Source organism: Rhinopithecus bieti, unplaced genomic scaffold (assembly GCF_001698545.2).
Source record: "Rhinopithecus bieti isolate Rb0 unplaced genomic scaffold, ASM169854v2 scaffold_110, whole genome shotgun sequence".
In the NCBI taxonomy this organism is placed as follows: domain Eukaryota; kingdom Metazoa; phylum Chordata; class Mammalia; order Primates; family Cercopithecidae; genus Rhinopithecus; species Rhinopithecus bieti.
The window spans coordinates 3,232,415-3,250,514 of NW_016803311.1; the positions used below are offsets into that span (position 1 = coordinate 3,232,415).

The 18,100-nt window shown below is 38.3% G+C and overlaps 1 protein-coding gene and 1 long non-coding RNA gene across 4 annotated transcripts in view; one reads left to right on the forward strand and one right to left on the reverse strand.

Moving 5' to 3' along the window:
* The window catches only part of PTPRO (protein tyrosine phosphatase receptor type O), a 277,974-nt gene that overhangs the window by 218,102 nt on the left and 41,772 nt on the right, over positions 1 to 18,100 (forward strand). For all 3 annotated transcript variants that reach the window (XM_017873696.1, XM_017873688.1, XM_017873702.1), the window contains exons 13-15: positions 7,421 to 7,560; positions 9,969 to 10,101; positions 12,451 to 12,571. In XM_017873696.1, the coding sequence (XP_017729185.1) occupies positions 7,421 to 7,560; positions 9,969 to 10,101; positions 12,451 to 12,571 (394 nt within the window). The remainder of the gene's footprint in view (positions 1 to 7,420; positions 7,561 to 9,968; positions 10,102 to 12,450; positions 12,572 to 18,100) is intronic.
* Positions 1 to 18,100, reverse strand: part of LOC108530684 (uncharacterized) — a 92,987-nt gene that overhangs the window by 49,801 nt on the left and 25,086 nt on the right. The gene's annotated exons all lie outside the window — the stretch shown is intronic.

Below are 18,100 nucleotides of genomic sequence, written 5' to 3' on the forward strand. Positions count from 1 at the left end.
AATTGGCCGGGCGCGGTGGCTCAAGCCTGTAATCCCAGCACTTTGGGAGGCCGAGACGGGCGGATCACGAGGTCAGGAAATCGAGACCATCCTGGCTAACACGGTGAAACCCCGTCTCTACTAAAAAATACAAAAAAACTAGCCGGGCGAGGTGGCGGGCGCCTGTAGTCCCAGCTACTCGGGAGGCTGAGGCAGGAGAATGGCGTAAACCCGGGAGACGGAGCTTGCAGTGAGCTGAGATCCGGCCACTGCACTCCAGCCTGGGCGGCAGAGCGAGACTCCGTCTCAAAAAAAAGAAAAGAATATAGTTAAAAAGTAATGAAAATGATAGACATTTCCAACTCCTGAGAAAATTTTATATATATAGGAAAAAGGCCTCATAATTTAATGTGTTCTCAGGTGCTGAATATTTGCCTGAATTTTTTTTTTATTTCCTGGTATTTTTTTTAAATGTTCAAATTACATGTTAAATGTGTCTAGGAAAATAACTTCCCTAAGTCAACAAGAAAAGGTCGAATAAACTTCAGGTCTAACAAAGGCTTCTGCTGTTTATAAATATTTCTCTCCTTAATTTCATTGCATATCAATCTTAACTCACCCTGAATAAGTTCTGTACCTCTTGTTTATTTTCCTTTCAGATAGTGCTTTCTTTTGCAGATGTTATTTCACCAACTTGAGCATAATTTCTGCAGCCTACACTGCTTAAGTTGCAGATGCTTCCTTTGGCCAAGTCGAATATGCTTTATGACTTACACTAGTTAATATAGAGTTGCTTGAGTTGAGGAAAATAAAAATAAATTTAAAAGACTTATTACAATATAGATGTTAACAATTATGCTTTGCATATGAAGAGCATCCTAGAAAATTGTTATCAGTGAGGTTAGAGATTGAAAATAAATTTTGTTATGTGGGTCATGGACTAAGATAATTTCAACAATGCTTTTCTACTTAATTTTCCTTATTACCAATGTCACACATTTGTAAAATGACTCACCACGCTGGTCCTTATGGATATAATCTTGTCCTCATAAACATTACTCCCTAGGCAGCTAAATTAATGAGTCACATTAAAAGAAGAAACAATGTAATAGCTATCAGAGAAAGATGGGTTTTAGACAATAAACACATTACATTCTGCTCCTAGGCTAAATATTTCATCTGACTATTCCCTTTGGAATTCCCGAGAAAAGGAAGAGATTTGCTGCCAGAGCACAGAATAAGAATCAGACACAAGGTCGTACTTCAGGAAGGTCACTTTCACTCCCCAGAGATCCCAGGCAACAGCTTGAGCCTCTCATAATCCAATCTAAATTAAATGGTAGAGATGGCCTTCAGCCTTCCAGTCTGCCCATATTCTATGCATGGTACTTGATTTTCTTATAAAATTAGATTGGATTCCCAGTCCAAACCCAGACAGGTAAGGAATGAGAGAGAAGAAAAAATAGGGAGGGCCAGCTATTTGAGCGGAACACCAGCAATGTTAGAAAGCTTTCAGAGGGTATTTAAAAGCAAACAACCCTATATCTATACCTCATTTTATGAAAATGGTAGGTCAATCCCCTTTACCCATATACATAGGTACTCACACCAAATATCATGGACTATGAAATTATTTCAAACAAAAGGAAATTTGACATTTTGGAGCATGAGAATATTGAAAATGTTAAGACTGAAAATGTCATTTAGAGAAGTAAAAAGCAATAGCCAGGAGATGTTCTATAACTAATATCTACATGACTTTACATTATATAAAGTGTTTGTGTATACATTGTCTTAAATTTCATTTACTCTTCACAACATTTTTGGGGTTTTCCCATCCTTCTGCTTTAGAAGATAGACTATATTTGATATTTTATAGGGTTTAAACCCTCATGTGCAGAAAGGGACATATTTGGTATTTTGAATAGTGAGAGACTGTATTAGTTTGCTAGGGCTGCCATAGCAAAATACCACAGACTGGGTGACTTAAACGACAGAAATTTGTTTTCTCACAGATCTGGAGTCCGGAAGTTCAAGGTCCACGTGTGAGCAAAGTAGGCTTCTCCTGAGGCTTGCAGATGATCACTTTGTAACTGGGTCCTCACGCGGTCTTTTCGTTGTGCACATACATCTCTTTACTGTCTGTATTTCCTCCTCTTATAAGGACACCAGTCTGATTAGATTAGGACATATGCTAACAACTTCATTTAAATTAATCACCTCTTTAAAAGCCCTATTCACCCCGGGTGTGGTGGCTCACACCTGTAATCCCAACACTTTGGGAGGCCGAGGTGGGTGGATCACTTGAGGTCAGGAGTTCGAGACTAGTGTTGCCAACATGGTGAAACCATGTCTCTACTAAAAATATAAAAATTAGCCCAGCATGGTGGCAGGCCCCTGTAGTCCCAGCTACTCAGGAGGCTGAGGTGGGAAGATCACTTGAATCTGGGAGGTGGAGGTTGCAGTGAGCCAAGATCATGCCACTGTACTCCAGCCTGGGCGACAGAGCAAGACTCCACCTCAAAAATAATAATAATAATAATAAAATTCAGTCACATTCTGAGGTACTGAGGGTTAGGGTTTCAGCATATGAATTTAGGGGGAGGGGATGTAATTCATCCCATAACAAAGATAGAAAGCAATCAAAATGCTTTTGATATAATCGTATTCCCTATCATATGCAATTGCCTAAATAATATTTAGCCACTATCCACTTTAATTTTGTGCCTCTGAGAATGGAGAACATGAGTCATGTAAACCAGGGGTGTCCAGCCTTTTGGCTTTTGGATTCCATGTGCCACACTGGAAGAAGAAGAATTGTCTTGGGCCACACATAAAATACACTAACACTGATGAATCAAAAAAAAATCACAAAAAAAATCTCACAATGTTTTGAGAAAGTGTATGAATTTGTGTTGGGCTGTATCCAAAGCCATTCTGGGCGGCATGCAGCCTACAGGCCATGGGTTGGACAAGCTTGATCTAAACCATCCTAGGCTGTAGCACTGAGCTGGCCTTGACTTCTCATGAGATGTGGAACCGCTCCAGCCAGTTTTTGCCAGGAATTTCCAGACTTCTACTCTAGGCAATAAGAAGAAATGCTCTAACTCAGTACTGTTCATTTGAAACATAATAAGAGCCACATGTATAATTTTCAATTTTCTAGTAGCCACATTAAAATTAGTAAAAGAAACAGGTAAAATTGAATTCAATATACTTTATGTAACCAAATATATCCAACGTCATATTGTTCCAACATATAATCAATATAAGTAATTATTAATGAGATATTTTATTCTTTTCTCATACTAAGTCTTCGAAATTCTGTCTGTATTTTACATTCGCAGCACCTATCAATTTAGACTAGCCACATTTCAAGTACACAACAACTACATGTGGCTAGTGGCTGTGTTGGACAATTCACATTCCAGTTCTTACATTTTAAAACATTTCCTGGGACAGTTGTTATCTTGAGTAGGAAAATCTAATTAAAAGCACTCCCAATTCAATTATACTTCCACTTGTGAAATCTTGTAATAGTAATAAGTTCATAATTATAATAACAATAAATTGTAATAATTTTCTTTGTTTCCTTTGGGATACCAGAGTTAAATTTCTGCCTGATTAATTTAGGGAAGCACACCTATCACAAAGATCCTGAACAGTCCTCAAGCAGGTGATTTGTGTATGTTATTCATTGACCTACAGAGCTGACATGTAAACATCTTTCAGAAAAAGAGCACAGTGATAACAGGTGCAGGGACCTTGAAATAATCCATTGCCTTCATAGTCCACCCAAAAAGAAAAATTTGTTATGTGACTGTTAGATGTCCCAGACCTTTAGGAGATTTTCCTGAGGATCGTATCACCTACAGCCACATTCTCAGCCAGAACAAAGGAAACCCTCACTGCAGTATTCATGTCGTATTCCTTGGACCACTGGGAGCTCTTGCAATAATTCATGATAGTTCTTGACTCTGCCCCTGAAATTTGATAATTTTATCTACATGATCACCATAAAAACAGAAGAGAACATTAAGATACAACCCCAGCATGTCTGGTCTTGCCTGGTGCTTGAATCCTCCTCTTTTGGTTGATGAATCTTGACTCATGTTTTAAATCAGCCGATAAATAAGATTTATTGAGTACCTATAGGTGGCTATTTCAAATGAAGACAAAGTCATTTATAACACATGACCCCTGTTCTTAAAGAGTCTAATAGGATCTACTAGAGTCAGGCCTTCACTCACATAGATTACATAGGAAATAATTAAAGGCTGTAGAATGTCAGAGAAGGGATAAATCATCAAGAGAAAGAGTCACCAAATGAGACTTCAAGGAGGTGGTAAGACTTTTTCTTAATCTTCGAATGAGCAGAATAAAGAGCATAGTGATTGAACATAAACGTGGGCTGACATAGAGCTCTGCCCCTCTGAAGGTCAGTGAGAAGACTAGCTTTCCCAGGAGGCAGCACATCTCTGTGTTAGGAATGGTGGTGAAGCTGGATGGATAGCATGCAGCCAATTTAAGCAGGATCTTAAAGACATGGTATGTTTGGATCTGATACCACAGACAATGCACAGATAGGATTTAACATGGCAAAATGGCATTTTAAGGTGATTTTCATCCATCATTGACAAAATGAAGAAAGAACTGATTAGAGCCAGGGAAAAAGAGGTACAGCACGTTTGTGATGATCAATAAGTGTGATGACAAAAGTCTGGCCATGCAATATAATTTAAATATACATCAAAGGAGGCCGGGCGTGGTGGCTCATGCCTGTAATCCTAGCTCCCAGCACTTTGGGAGGCTAAGGCAGGCAGATCACAGCAACAGGAGATCGAGACCATCCTGGCCAACATGGTGAAACTCCGTCTCTACTAAAAATACAAAAAAAATTAGCTGGGCGTGGTGGCACACGCCTATAGTCCCAGCTACTCAGGAGGCTGTGGCAGGAGAATTTTTTGAACCCGAGAGGCGGAGGTTGCAGTGAGCCGAGACTGCACCACGGCACTCCAGCCTGGTGACAGAGCAAGACTCCGTCTCAAGAAAAAAAAAGATTAAAGGAAAAGGTAACGAGTTTTTAGAAGATGTGCTCTCTGGGACTGAGAAATAAGGGGAGAGCCTCAGAATTGTGACTGAGGAACAATTCTGCAGTGTGCATTTTTAAAAATGAAAAGCCCAGGCTCAGCCTAACCATTCATCTATGCCGCCAACAACTTCACACTTGGTTCCATAGATCCAAGTTCCACATGAGTCAGAATCCCTGAAGGACATACTTATATTAGCAATGGCAGTTATAAAGGAAATGAGAAGTGGAAATTGACCTCTGTGTTTCACTGGCAGTCTTCATCAGAGCAGAAGCGGGACAATACAGTGTGTGGAGGACTGGACAACTCATGACAAGTGAAAAAGCGGTCCTGACATCTATTGTGAATTTTGCTTGCCTAAGATGAACTCATCTCTTCCCTCCTTCAACTCTTCTGTCTAACCTTGTCAAGTTGCTGCAGAAAAGAAGCATGCTTCTTTTTAGTTGGATATAAGTTTAGGCGATCTATGATAAATCATGTCAAGAATGATTTTGACATACTTCTTGGTCCTGGGCAGAGCCATAATGATGATATTCTAGAAACAAGGTTCAAATCTTCCCACACAAAGATGTGTACCTGTCAAAGCAGTGAAATGGCCGACAGGACTCTTTCAAGCACCTCTAAAGCATAGGGGCTGGAGAACAGACTTAGGAGAGTGGGACAGAAAATGAAAAATCCAAGTAACAAGCAGGAAGAAACCTACAACAGTGGGTAGTTGTCTGACAGGCGCATACAGGTGGATGGAGGATGCTGTTATGTGAACCTAGCAGCAAGATACAAGATGTTCAAATAAGCAATGTCAGGGGGTCTGACAGCAGGTAATAGGGACCCCAGCTCAAGACCTTGAGTTCAGGCACAGCACTGTGCATACTGGGGAACTTGGAGAGAAAGACAACATCCAAAAGACAGCGTCACGGGCAGAAGACCAGGAGACATTCAGGAATGGAGAATGAGACAGAAGATGACTATTAGAATTGAGGAACAGGCAGAGTTTTTTGGTCTCAAGGGAACAACGCCAGTGACTCAATTACTAGAAATAAGTATGAAGAGGACAGACAACACAGCTTCCTGGATGAATGGATTTATTTATTATCAAGATAAAATGTCTAAGATAAAAATCTATCTCTAACATTTTATTAATCGTCCAATCCTCTTCTATCAATTATTTTCTTAAAAAATTATATTATCAGCCGGGCACGATGGCTCACACCTATAATCCCAGTACTTTGGGAGGCCAAAGCGGGTGGATTGCTGAAGCCAGGGAGTTTGAGACCAGCCTGAGCAACATGGCAAAACTCTGTCTCTATAAAAAACTACAGGCCGGGCGCGGTGGCTCAAGCCTGTAATCCCAGCACTTTGGGAGGCCGAGACGGGCGGATCACAAGGTCAGGAGATCGAGACCATCCTGGCTAATACGGTGAAACCCCGTCTCTACTAAAGAATACAAAAAACTAGCCGGGCGACGAGGCGGGCGCCTGTAGTCCCAGCTACTTGGGAGGCTGAGGCAGGAGAATGGCGTGAACCTGGGAGGCGGAGCTTGCAGTGAGCTGAGATCCGGCCACGGCACTCCAGCCTGGGCGACAGAGCCAGACTCCGTCTCAAAAAAAATAAAAAATAAAAAATAAAAATAAAAAACTACAAAAATAAGCCAGGTATTCCCAGTTACTTGGGAAGTTGAGGCAGGAGGATCACTTGAGCCAGGGAAGATGAGGCTGCAGTGAGCTGTGTTCGCACTACTGCACTCCAGCCTGGGTGACAGAGTGAGACCCCACCTCAAAAAAAAAAAAAAAAAAAAAAAAAAAAAAAAAAAAAAAAAAAACATACTATCTGTTTAGCTTTATCTTTTTAAATTTTGACTAAATTTTCAAGCAGCGATTTTTCTGTCTGAATTGTTCCAAATAGTTTCCAGAGAAAGGAAGACAGGTTGTTGGCTAAATACCAAACTGCATCTCATCATTAAAAGGAAACACACCAAATTTCATTTTTCTCCACCTTTATTAAGTGCAGATTTTTGTTTCTCATCCAAAAGTTTTGTATAATCAGGGCAATGCTAACTCCAGTATAAATGACACGGAAACTATTAATAGATTATGTCTGTGATGAAACTGAAGTAGAAAACAGAAGTGTTCCAAAAAGAGAAGTAAAACAATGGAAGGGGGAAAAGGCAAACTATTCTGCCTTCCAAGTTAGATAGCTATCTTTATGAAAGGACATATTTCAAAAGCAATATGAAGTCTTTGTGGTGCTCTTACCTACCTATGTTTGAATTTGGGGGATGCTTCACCTGCTTATTAGTGAAAGAAGAAAGAATACGTTAAATTAAATTTTTTAAAACTTTTTTTTTTGCTCAGAACCAGCTCCACCAAAATCACTCTTCGCAGTGAACAAAACGCAGACTTCAGTGACTTTGCTGTGGGTGGAAGAGGGAGTAGCTGATTTCTTTGAAGTTTTCTGTCAACAAGTTGGCTCCAGTCAGAAAACCAAACTTCAGGTACTATACCTTTTGATCTACCTTTTCTCAGTTAATTTTAATTAAGGCTAATTATCTGGGCAAAATAAGAATCTTCTATTTCTTTGAGCTATATAAAATGAAAACTGTTTATTTGCTCTTTTGTGTTTCAGGGATAGAAATGAACAGTATGCTTAGACCAAGCCCACAAGTTGTTATGAGAAAGTTTATCTTTGTCTGTATCGCTTGTTCCTAATTCATAAGCCACTCCAGGTCAGAGAAAGGAATAAAGGTCGTAGGCCATTGAATTGATAAAGGGAAGGACGACCCTACCATATAAAATATAATTTAACAAATATGAACCAATTGCCAAATATATAAAAGGCACTGTGTAGAACACACATGATAGAGTCAATATTTGCCTTCAAGACATTTTTAGATGGTGTGGACATTGCATAAGTATAGAAAAAAAGTAAAGTAAAATATAAGTACCACAAGAGAGGTCCATACTACCAAGAGAATTTAAAAGAAACGTGCATATCTAGTTTGTAAGGGGGACAGTCTTGCTGCAAAATGAAGACTGAGAGAAGGCTGTTGCTAAAGTTCTAGAATTACAAATGGCAGATGTGATAAACAGAGCTGTTCACCAGGTCAGAATGAATGCAAGGAAAGAGATGAACCTGCAGTTCTAGGAGTGGCAATGCCACAAGGAAAAAATATTTCACAGCCAGAGGTGGAAGGAAAAGGACAGATTTGTTAGGGATTTTACATAATACAGTGTGTAGACTAATACTGTGAACGTAAGTAATTGATTTTTTTTAAATGATGAAGTTCATGAGATTGAGAAGAAAAAAGGATTGCTGGGAGTGCAAATCTTTTCATATTGAATGCTAAGATAATTTGCTTTGATTCCTTTCTCCTTTTGAGATTCCCTTCTATGAGTGTATCTCTTGTTGATTTGTACTGAACAGCTGAATTTTCCCTATTCTAAGAATCCATTTGGAGAATAACTGCTCTGCCAATAATGGATTTTCTTCTCTATAACTACAGTGATGCCTTCCTTTAAGAAAACAATGGTTAGTTAGCTACTTGCTACAACTGAGTCCTGTTAGCAAAAGTCTTTGCTTAGAATAATTCTTTTATAGAATAGTGAAAGCAAAGGAAGTGGAAGAAAATGCTGATGACTGTCATCTCTTTATGCAAGGGGGTTTCAAAATCTTGTTTTGAAAAAGATGCTGGCTCATCTTTTGCTGTTGTACAGTAGTACTTGTCACTGGTCTGGTCATGGGTCCACCAAGTTAGCAACTGTTTTGACTCAAGAATAGGTTAATACTAAATGTTTCTTAGTGCGGATAGTTGCCACGTTTTAGTGGATGTTATATAATAGCTAAGAATGCAGACAAAGGGGTTGTGTCCTTAATATATGAAGAATTGCTACAAGTCAAAAAGGTAAAGATCAACAACCCAAAACAAATATTTCATAGGAAAATAAATACAGAAGTCTCTTGAACAGATGAAAAATTGAGAAACCTCACTTATGGTTAAAAAAATGCAAAATAAAACTACAAAATACAATTTTCACTAGTAATAATGGAAAAATTCAGAGTTTGCAAATGTATAGTGTTGGAAAGAATGTAGGGAGGCAGGCATTGTCACGCATTGATGCCATAGTTGAGTAACTTGAAAAATGCCTATAGAGAACCATTTTTCAATAGCTTTCAAAATTTTAAATATGTACTTTTGATTCAGCAATCAAAATTTTAAAGTACACTTTTGACTCAGCAGTTCAAAGAATATGACACTAGCAAAGAATATATGTGTATGTGTGTATGTTCACACATACATATAAATTGCATCCATACATTGTGTGTGTATATATATGTGTGTGTGTGTGTATGTTTGTCTTTATATGTACATGTGTGTGTCTTCCCAAATTTGTGAAATGATGTTCATTGTAGGATTGTTTGCAATAGCAAAAAAAAAAAAAAAAAAAACACACCATTTACGCGTTCATCAACAGGGGCTCATTAAATAAAGTACTGTATGTCCTTTCGACAGATTTCTATCCAGCCCTTAAAAAGAATAAAACAGCTTAATCTGCACTGATATGGAAAAGCACCAAAATATATTGATAACTAAGGTAAAAAAAAAAATAAGCAGAACATTGTGTAAGCTAAGCCATCACTTATGTTTTTTAACAGTGTCATATGTTTGTACATCCATAAAATGCGTATGGGAAGAAGAATAATGCCTGACAATGGCTGCTTTCATGGAAGGGAATTGGTCAGATCAGGAATGGGGAAAAAAAGGAAACATTTTTCAATGCTATTCTTTGTCATCTTGTAAATTTTTTACTCTGTCAGTCTATTACCAACTCAACTATGAAATATATTTTTTTAAAATACAGATGAAGATAACCCAAAAATTTATCTTATTTTCTGAAACCCCAGGAACCCGTTGCTGTTGCTTCCCATGTCGTGACCATCTCCAGCCTTCTTCCTGCCACTGCCTATAATTGTAGTGTCACCAGCTTTAGCCATGACAGCCCCAGTGTCCCTACGTTCATAGCCGTCTCAACAATGGGTAATTATACACATTAGTGGAATCTGGTCTTTGGAAGTTCTTTCCATATTTTTTTCCATATTTTTCTCACTTTTTCTTTTGAATATATATATATATGTATTTGTGCCAATATTCCACCAAGAAATCCCAAGCTTCAGGGTCAGAGTCCTTAATTTCAATGCCAAAGTGTACTTACTACCTATGGCGTTAGAGAAAGACATTTGGTGCCTCTGAGCTTTTCTTTCATCCGTAAAATTGGAATAATAATATGTAACTTTCTGAGTTGTTTTGAAACTTAGAAATAAAATATGTAAATCCTTAGTATGTGCTGTCTAAATGCTAGCTGCTAACTCATCTCATCTTCTTTAGGAATAGGCACAGTACTCCTATCAATCCAATTTCATCTATTTAGCCTTGGTCTTAACCTGTCACTGATCAGAGAATGACATAATTATAACTGGGTCAAAGCAAGAAAGTTTCCAATCCAACCAAAAGTATAAGTGGGAAAATTAGAGATTAACGAAAGGTCTGGAATGATGGTGTTTATTTCCTTATTCTTTTCTTAGTTGTATTACATGTGTTACTCCTAGTTTGTTAGAGTCTGATTCTGCAATCTGAGACCCTCTATGAAGCCTCTTGTAACAAAGCCACTCATAATTTTACTGGTTTAGCTCCATTTCTATAATATTAGTCATATATTTAGCTGCTATATTCAGGGATGACTGCAGTGAACTGTTTTCTTTTTTCTTTTCTTTTCTGTTTTAATTTTGTTTTTTCAGAAAAGAGGACAAAAAATATACCTGCAAAGTATTTTAATGGTCTCTCATTCCTACATCCTTGTACACTTTCTAAAGTATACAGTTGATCATGAATAATGAGTTAGAAGTGCCAACCCCTGCATAGTTGAAAATCCACGTATAATTGTTGACTCTCCCAAAACTTAACTATTCATAGACTACTGTTGACCCAAAGTCTTACCAATAATACAGACAGTTGATTAACACATTTTGGTATGTTACACTTATTATATATTGTATTCTTACAATAAAGTAAGCTAGAGAAAAAATGTTATTAAGAAAATCATAAGGAAGAGAAAATACATGAACTATTCATTAAGTGGAAGGAGATCTTCATAAAGATCTTCCTCATGATCTTCATATTCAGTAGGCTAAGGAGGAGGAGGAAGAGGAGAGTTTGGTCTTGCTGTCTCAAGGGTGGCAGGGAGGAAAGATAATCCATATATATGTGAACCTGTACAGTTCAAACTCATTTTGTTCAAGGGCCAATTGTATCTTAATGCCCATCATTCCTTGTCAGCTCCATGACAACGTAGCACAACAGGTGATATTATTAAACTTATTTACAGATGAAAAAAATGAGGCCCACAGAACAGATGAAATGGCTTCTCTCCAAATAGCAGTACTCAAGTGAAAAAACTCTTCTGACCATGAGTCTATTATTCTTTCTGTTTAAGCACTCTACTCATAAACTGGAGCCAAGCTGGCCCAAATGGGAAGTCATAAGTACCCAAAACCTTAGGGATCAGATGCGCCCGCTCATTCTGTGATTTTATGACCAATGCAAAAGATCATATGAGTCCTCAGGCCCATTTTGAAGAGTTTTATAAGAATATTTAACTTATGTTCCTGCCTTTGATATCCTGTTCTTCCGTGTAGTATGAAGAAGTAGACAATGTGTAAGTGCCATAGGAGACAAGTCTTTATATAGAGTACATGAAAAGGACATGACCCCTGTTCTTCAGGGCTCTACAACCTATTAATAGGTTTAATCTCTTGGGTTGTGCAGATGGAAAACCTCTAAACATATGGCCATGGATCATCAGAATGCCTGCTTCTAGTAATGTGTTAAGTGCTTCAGCAGATGGTAGTTTGCTAATGTCTTTTTCATATACATTATTAGTGGTAAGCAAAGTATACAATTGTGCTTTCTGACTTCAAAATCATGGGCACAAAATAAGAGCTTGCCATCCTCTAAGCTTGCGAAAATGCTAGAAAATGATAATGCATGATAATGACTTCTATATTTTTAGCTTCCAAATGAATTTGAACTGTGGCACAGGTATTCTTCATTCTTCAGTTTCCCTGTGCAAGAATATCCTTTAGGCCTTTGAAATGGACTCAATTCTTCCAGACACCTGAATATCACTTCCTGAATATCACTTATCAGTCTAGTTTGCTAAGTTACAGTTGACCAGAAAGAGGTCATTGTTGGCTTGGGCAACATGATTGTTACTGTTATTGATATCATCGTAAGTTCACTGCTCTTAAGACTAAATGAAAAACAATGAATGGTTCTGTTTAGTTCCCTATAACAGAACCTATGATGAAAATGCACGACTTATCTCTTTAGTTACAGAGATGAATCCCAATGTGGTAGTGATCTCCGTGCTGGCCATCCTTAGCACACTTCTAATTGGACTGTTGCTTGTTACCCTCATTATTCTTAGGAAAAAGCATCTGCAGATGGCTAGGTAAGTTAAGTTTTACTAATCTTTTTTCCACAATCTTTAAAATATCTTTATCTGCCATGTATATATTGTTTTTGCAAACCAAAGTTGATTTTAGTTTTCACTGTCTGTTTCTATTTTGTGTGTTTTCTAAATAGACTTTGAAACATTATATTGGAAAATATTACCATTGAAATGAGAAAGCAAATGATTGCTTGTTTACACAAAGTCAGACCTCTTGCTATCAATCTTGGCATTTGAAGTAGCCCATATATGGGGATCCATTACATCTGGGTACTTTCAGAACACATTTGGAGTAAAAGAAATATCTATGTCTGTTCGGTATATTAATGAAAAAAGTTAATAAAAATGGAGATGACAAGAAAGAACGGGGAGGAAAATCCTCTCCATAATTTTAAGCTGTTTTATTGGAAAATATTTGTACAGTTTATGATTAGGTCCATTAGCAATCTCTACTAGTTTTATTCCTATTACTCAGAGTTGCAGCCAGCTTAGTTTTTCTTGGAATTAGAAATGCCTTTGATTTATGATTTCAGTGCTTCCCTGTTCCTTTGACCACTGATGTATTGCTCATCAGAGCACATTCTCAAGTAGTTTCTGTGGCCCCCTGTATTATCGATCAATTCCCTTAAAAACTGTCGCTTATTTGAACACTACTTGGTTTGGGAAATTTGATTAACATTTATATTTGCCCAATGTTAAACTACTGAATTATAAATTAACATTTTTCTCCTGTCTCAGAGGTCTTTCACTGACATATTCATAAATAAATTCATCCATCCAATAGTGATCTAATCAGTGCCTGACATGGCATATCCAAAGAAAAATCAGACATCAAAGCTGTCCACGAGGAACTTATCTACTTAGCTGGATATATGAATAGAATAGATAGATAGATTTAAAGGCATAAGCTGACACATAGCATAAGGATAATTTAAAAAAGGATGCCATGAAAGTAGAGAATAAAGACTAATTCTGAAATTCAAAATTAACTTCTTGAAAGTTGGCATTCGAATAAATCTTAAAAGGGTAAGAAGAGATGTGGGATTGCACTGTAACTACAGTGGAGCGCTCTGAAATTACACTCCTTGAGGTCAAATCTTTTTTTTTTTTTTTTTTTGAGACAGAGTCTCACTCTGTCACCCAGGCTGGAGTGCAATGGCGCCATCTTGGTTCACTGCAAGCTCCGCTTCTCAGGTTCAAGCGATTCTTCGCCTGAGTAGCTGGGATTACAGGCACGCACCAGTAGGCCTAGCTAATTTTTGTATTTTTAGTAGAGACAGGGTTTCGCCATGTTGGCCAGGCTGGTCTCGAACTCCTGACCTTAAGTCATCTGCCTGCCTCAGCCTGCCAAAGTGCTGCGACTACAGGCATGAGTCACCATGTTCTGCCTCCTTGAGGTCGAATCTTGACTTCCAACTTGTGGGAATTTGTGTAAGTCACTGAAACTTCATGTGTTCATATCACAAATATTGATACATATATGACAGTATATGAAACAGACAAAAAAATGTGCCTTCATGGAGCTCATAATCTAGTAGAAGAAAAAGACAATAAACAATAAAGATATAAGTAAAAGGACTGCACCTTATGTTAGCAGGTGATAAAGAAAGGAAACAAAACCAAGTAAGGGAGATAAGCAGTACCAGTGTGGGGATAAGGTTCCTGGGAGGTGAGTAGGCTCCACTGAAATAGTGGCATTGGAGCAAATACTCGAAGCACATGAGGGAGTAGCCTGTGTTATCTGTGGGAAGAGTGTGCCCAGTAGCAAGAACAGCTGGTGTAAAGGTCCTGGGGTAGGAGCACGACTGGGATGTTCAAAGTGTAGCAGAGGGGCCGTTGTGACTAAAGCGGAGGAAGACAAGAGTAGAAGGAGATGTCAAGTCATACAGGGCTTCGTATGCCGTTTGGACTTTGGCTTTTACTCAGTAAAATGAGCAGGCATTGCAGGCTCTGGGGCAGAAGATTGACGGCATCTGACTTAGATTTAACACTTTCATTTTGACTTTTATGTAGAAAACAGGCTGCACTGAGGCAAGGACAGAGACAGGCATATCAATCGTGGTAGCCAGGAATCCAGGCAAGAGATGGTAATAGTTCAGTCCAGAGTAGCAACACTGAAGGCAGAGAGAAGCCATCAGATTCTGGAAGTATTTTGAAAATAGGAGCAACAGGATTTGCTAATAAGTTGATGGGGGGAGGGAATGGAAATGAAAAAAGGAGTTGAGGCTGTAATGCCAGCACTTTGGGAGGCCGAGCCAGGCGGATCACCTGTGGTCGGGAGTTGGAGACCAGCCTGACCAACATGGAGAAACCCTGTCTCTACTAAAAATACAAAACTAGCCGGGCATGGTGGCGCATGCCTGTAATCCCAGCTACTCGGGAGGCTGAGACAGGGGAATTGCTTGAAACCAGGAGGCGGAGGTTGCGGTGAGCCAAGATTGCGCCATTGCACTCCAGCCTGGGCAACAAGAGTGAAACTCCATCTCGAAAAACAAACAAACAAACAAACAAAAGAGTTGAGGCTAACTCCAGGTTTTTGGCCCAAACACTTGAAAGGATGGAGCTGCCATCAACTGAAAGAGGATTCCAGGTCAGAGTTGGGGGAACATCAAGACTTCAGTTTTGGAAATTGTATTAGTCAGAGATCTCTAGAGAGCCAAAACTAAAGGGATATATATATACATATATAATATATATGTTACATAGGATATATATTATATATAATAGGATATATATTATATAGGATACATATTATATAGGATATATATTATATATTATAATAGGATATATAAATTAGATATTATATATATATAGGTATAAGGGAGTTTATTACATATTAACTTCCACAATCACAAGGTCCCACAATAGGCTGTCTGCAAGCTTGAGGAGAAATGAGAGCCAATCCGAATCTCAAAACTGAAGAACTTGGAGTCCAGTGTTCAAGGGCAGGAAGCGTCCAGCACAGGAGAAAGATGTAGGCTAGGAGGCTAGGCCAGTCTCTTTTCACGTTTTTCTGCCTGCTTTATNGCAAAACTAAATGGTTATATATTTACATATATAATATATATGGTACATAGGATATATATTATATATAATAGGATATATATTATATAGGATATATATTATATAGGATATATATTATATATTATAATAGGATATATAAATTAGATATTATATATATATAGGTATAAGGGAGTTTATTACATATTAACTTCCACAATCACAAGGTCCCACAATAGGCTGTCTGCAAGCTTGAGGAGAAATGAGAGCCAATCCGAATCTCAAAACTGAAGAACTTGGAGTCCAGTGTTCAAGGGCAGGAAGCGTCCAGCACAGGAGAAAGATGTAGGCTAGGAGGCTAGGCCAGTCTCTTTTCACGTTTTTCTGCCTGCTTTATATTCACTGGCAGCTGGTTAGATTGTGCCCACCCAATTAAGGTTGGGTCTGCCTTTCCCAGCCCACTGACTGACTCAAATGTTAATCTCCTTTGGCAACACCTTCACGGACACACCCAGGATCAATACTTTGTATCTTTCAATCCAATCAAGCTGACACTCAGTATTAACCACCATAGAAATGTTAAGTTTGAGATAACTTGCAAGTGCAGGTGCAGAGTCGCCACGTGAACATAAAAGTCTAATGTTTGAAAGAGAACTTTTGGTTGAAGATACAAATTTGAAGAGTTGTTAGCTCAGCACAGTGGCTCACACTTGTAATCCCAGCACTTTGGGAGGCAGACAGATCACTTGAGGTCAGGAGTTTGACACCAGCCTGGCCAACATGGTGAAACCCCGTCTCTACTAAAAATACAAAAAATTAGCCAGGCTTGGTGGCAGGCGCCTGTAATCCCAGCTACTCAGGAGGCTGAAGCAGAAGAATCACTTGGACTCGGGAAGCTGAGGTTGCAGTGAGCCGAGATTACACCACTGCACCCCAGCCTGGGTGACTGAGTGAAACTCTATCTCAGGAAAAAAAAAAAAAAGAGAGTTGTTAACATATAAATTGCATTAGAGCTTTAGACTGGTTGAAATTCAGGGAGTAAATGTAAAAGAAGGTCCTGCATTAATCACTGGAACAATCAATATTAAGGTTTTCAGGGAGAAAAGAAGACAACAGAAAGACACTGACTAGAGGCAGCCAGTGGAGTAAAAAGACAGCTAAGGGCGTGTGGTGGCCTGGAAGCTACGGGAACAATGTGTATGCAGAAGAGATGATAATCACCCCTCCATTAGTGGATATTTAGGAGCATGAATGCAGTAATAACATAGCATGATACTCAACTCATAGGAAGTGTGCAGTAAATGTTAGCTCATAATAGTAATGATGGAGGAGGTAGTAATAGATGTAGTAATGCAAGTAGTGGTATTTTGAGCATTTTAGTGGTACATCCCAAAGATATTTAGGAGGGATGGTTCTGATTCTTTCAGCTAGTTATTAAAACAGAGATTCCCATCATTTTTCATGCCATGATCCTTTTTGGCAGTCTGGCGAACTCTCCTAAGAATAATGCTTCCATTTTCTGTGCCTAAAATAAAATACATAGGATTATACAACTATATTGAAATATGATAATCATAATATTTAAAAAGCAAATGTGTTGTATGCTTTTTAATTAGTACATTAAATGTCAATATGTAATAGTCTAACATTTTCATCATGGTGATGAATATGACCAATATTTCAAGATATCTGCAGCAAGTCTATTATTAAAAAATATGTAATCTCTATTGTTAGCAAATCACACATGTGGATATTATGATGGTTTGGTACCTACTTTAATGATAGAAGGGACTGCTAAGTTTAGTCACAGGTTGTGAAAATAAATATGTACCTTTTTCCCACATTTGTTCATAGAGCCCTAAATTCTATCTTTGGAACCCCAGATTAAAACCCTTAAGTTAGAGGTAGAATAAATCCCATATATAGGAAATCAACATAGGAAAATTCATTAGTGAGGTGTAATTTATAATACACAATGATATTATATTAGTGTATTTTTCAAAAGAAGAAAATTGTTCTTGGAACACCCTAATAACAGGTGGATAATTCAAGTAATTAGCACATTGTGCCAATAATGTTAAAATCTCTGCTTCAGTTCTGAATATTAAATCATTAATTCCATATAAATAAAAAATGAGATACATGAGCCCCAGTGAGCTGTTATTCATGCATGAAATTAGCCAAAAGGTAGAGAAGGCATGAGAATATGTTTACTTTTTCTCTACTTCTGGGAAAAAAAAAAACTTCAACAGTGTTTTTCCTAGCAGATTAATAGGACACATTTCGGATAATAGGCACGCCAGAAGCTTGCCTATTTCAGTACATTCCGCTTTTTTTTTTTTTTTTTTTTTTTTTTGAGACGGAGTCATCGCTCTGCCGCCCAATCTGGAGTGCAGTGGCCAGATCTCAGCTCACTGCAAGCTCTGCCTCCTAGGTTTACGCCATTCTCCTGGCTCAGCCTCCCGAGTAGCTGGGACTACAGGCGCCCGCCACCTCACCCGGCTAGTTTTTTGTATTTTTTAGTAGAGA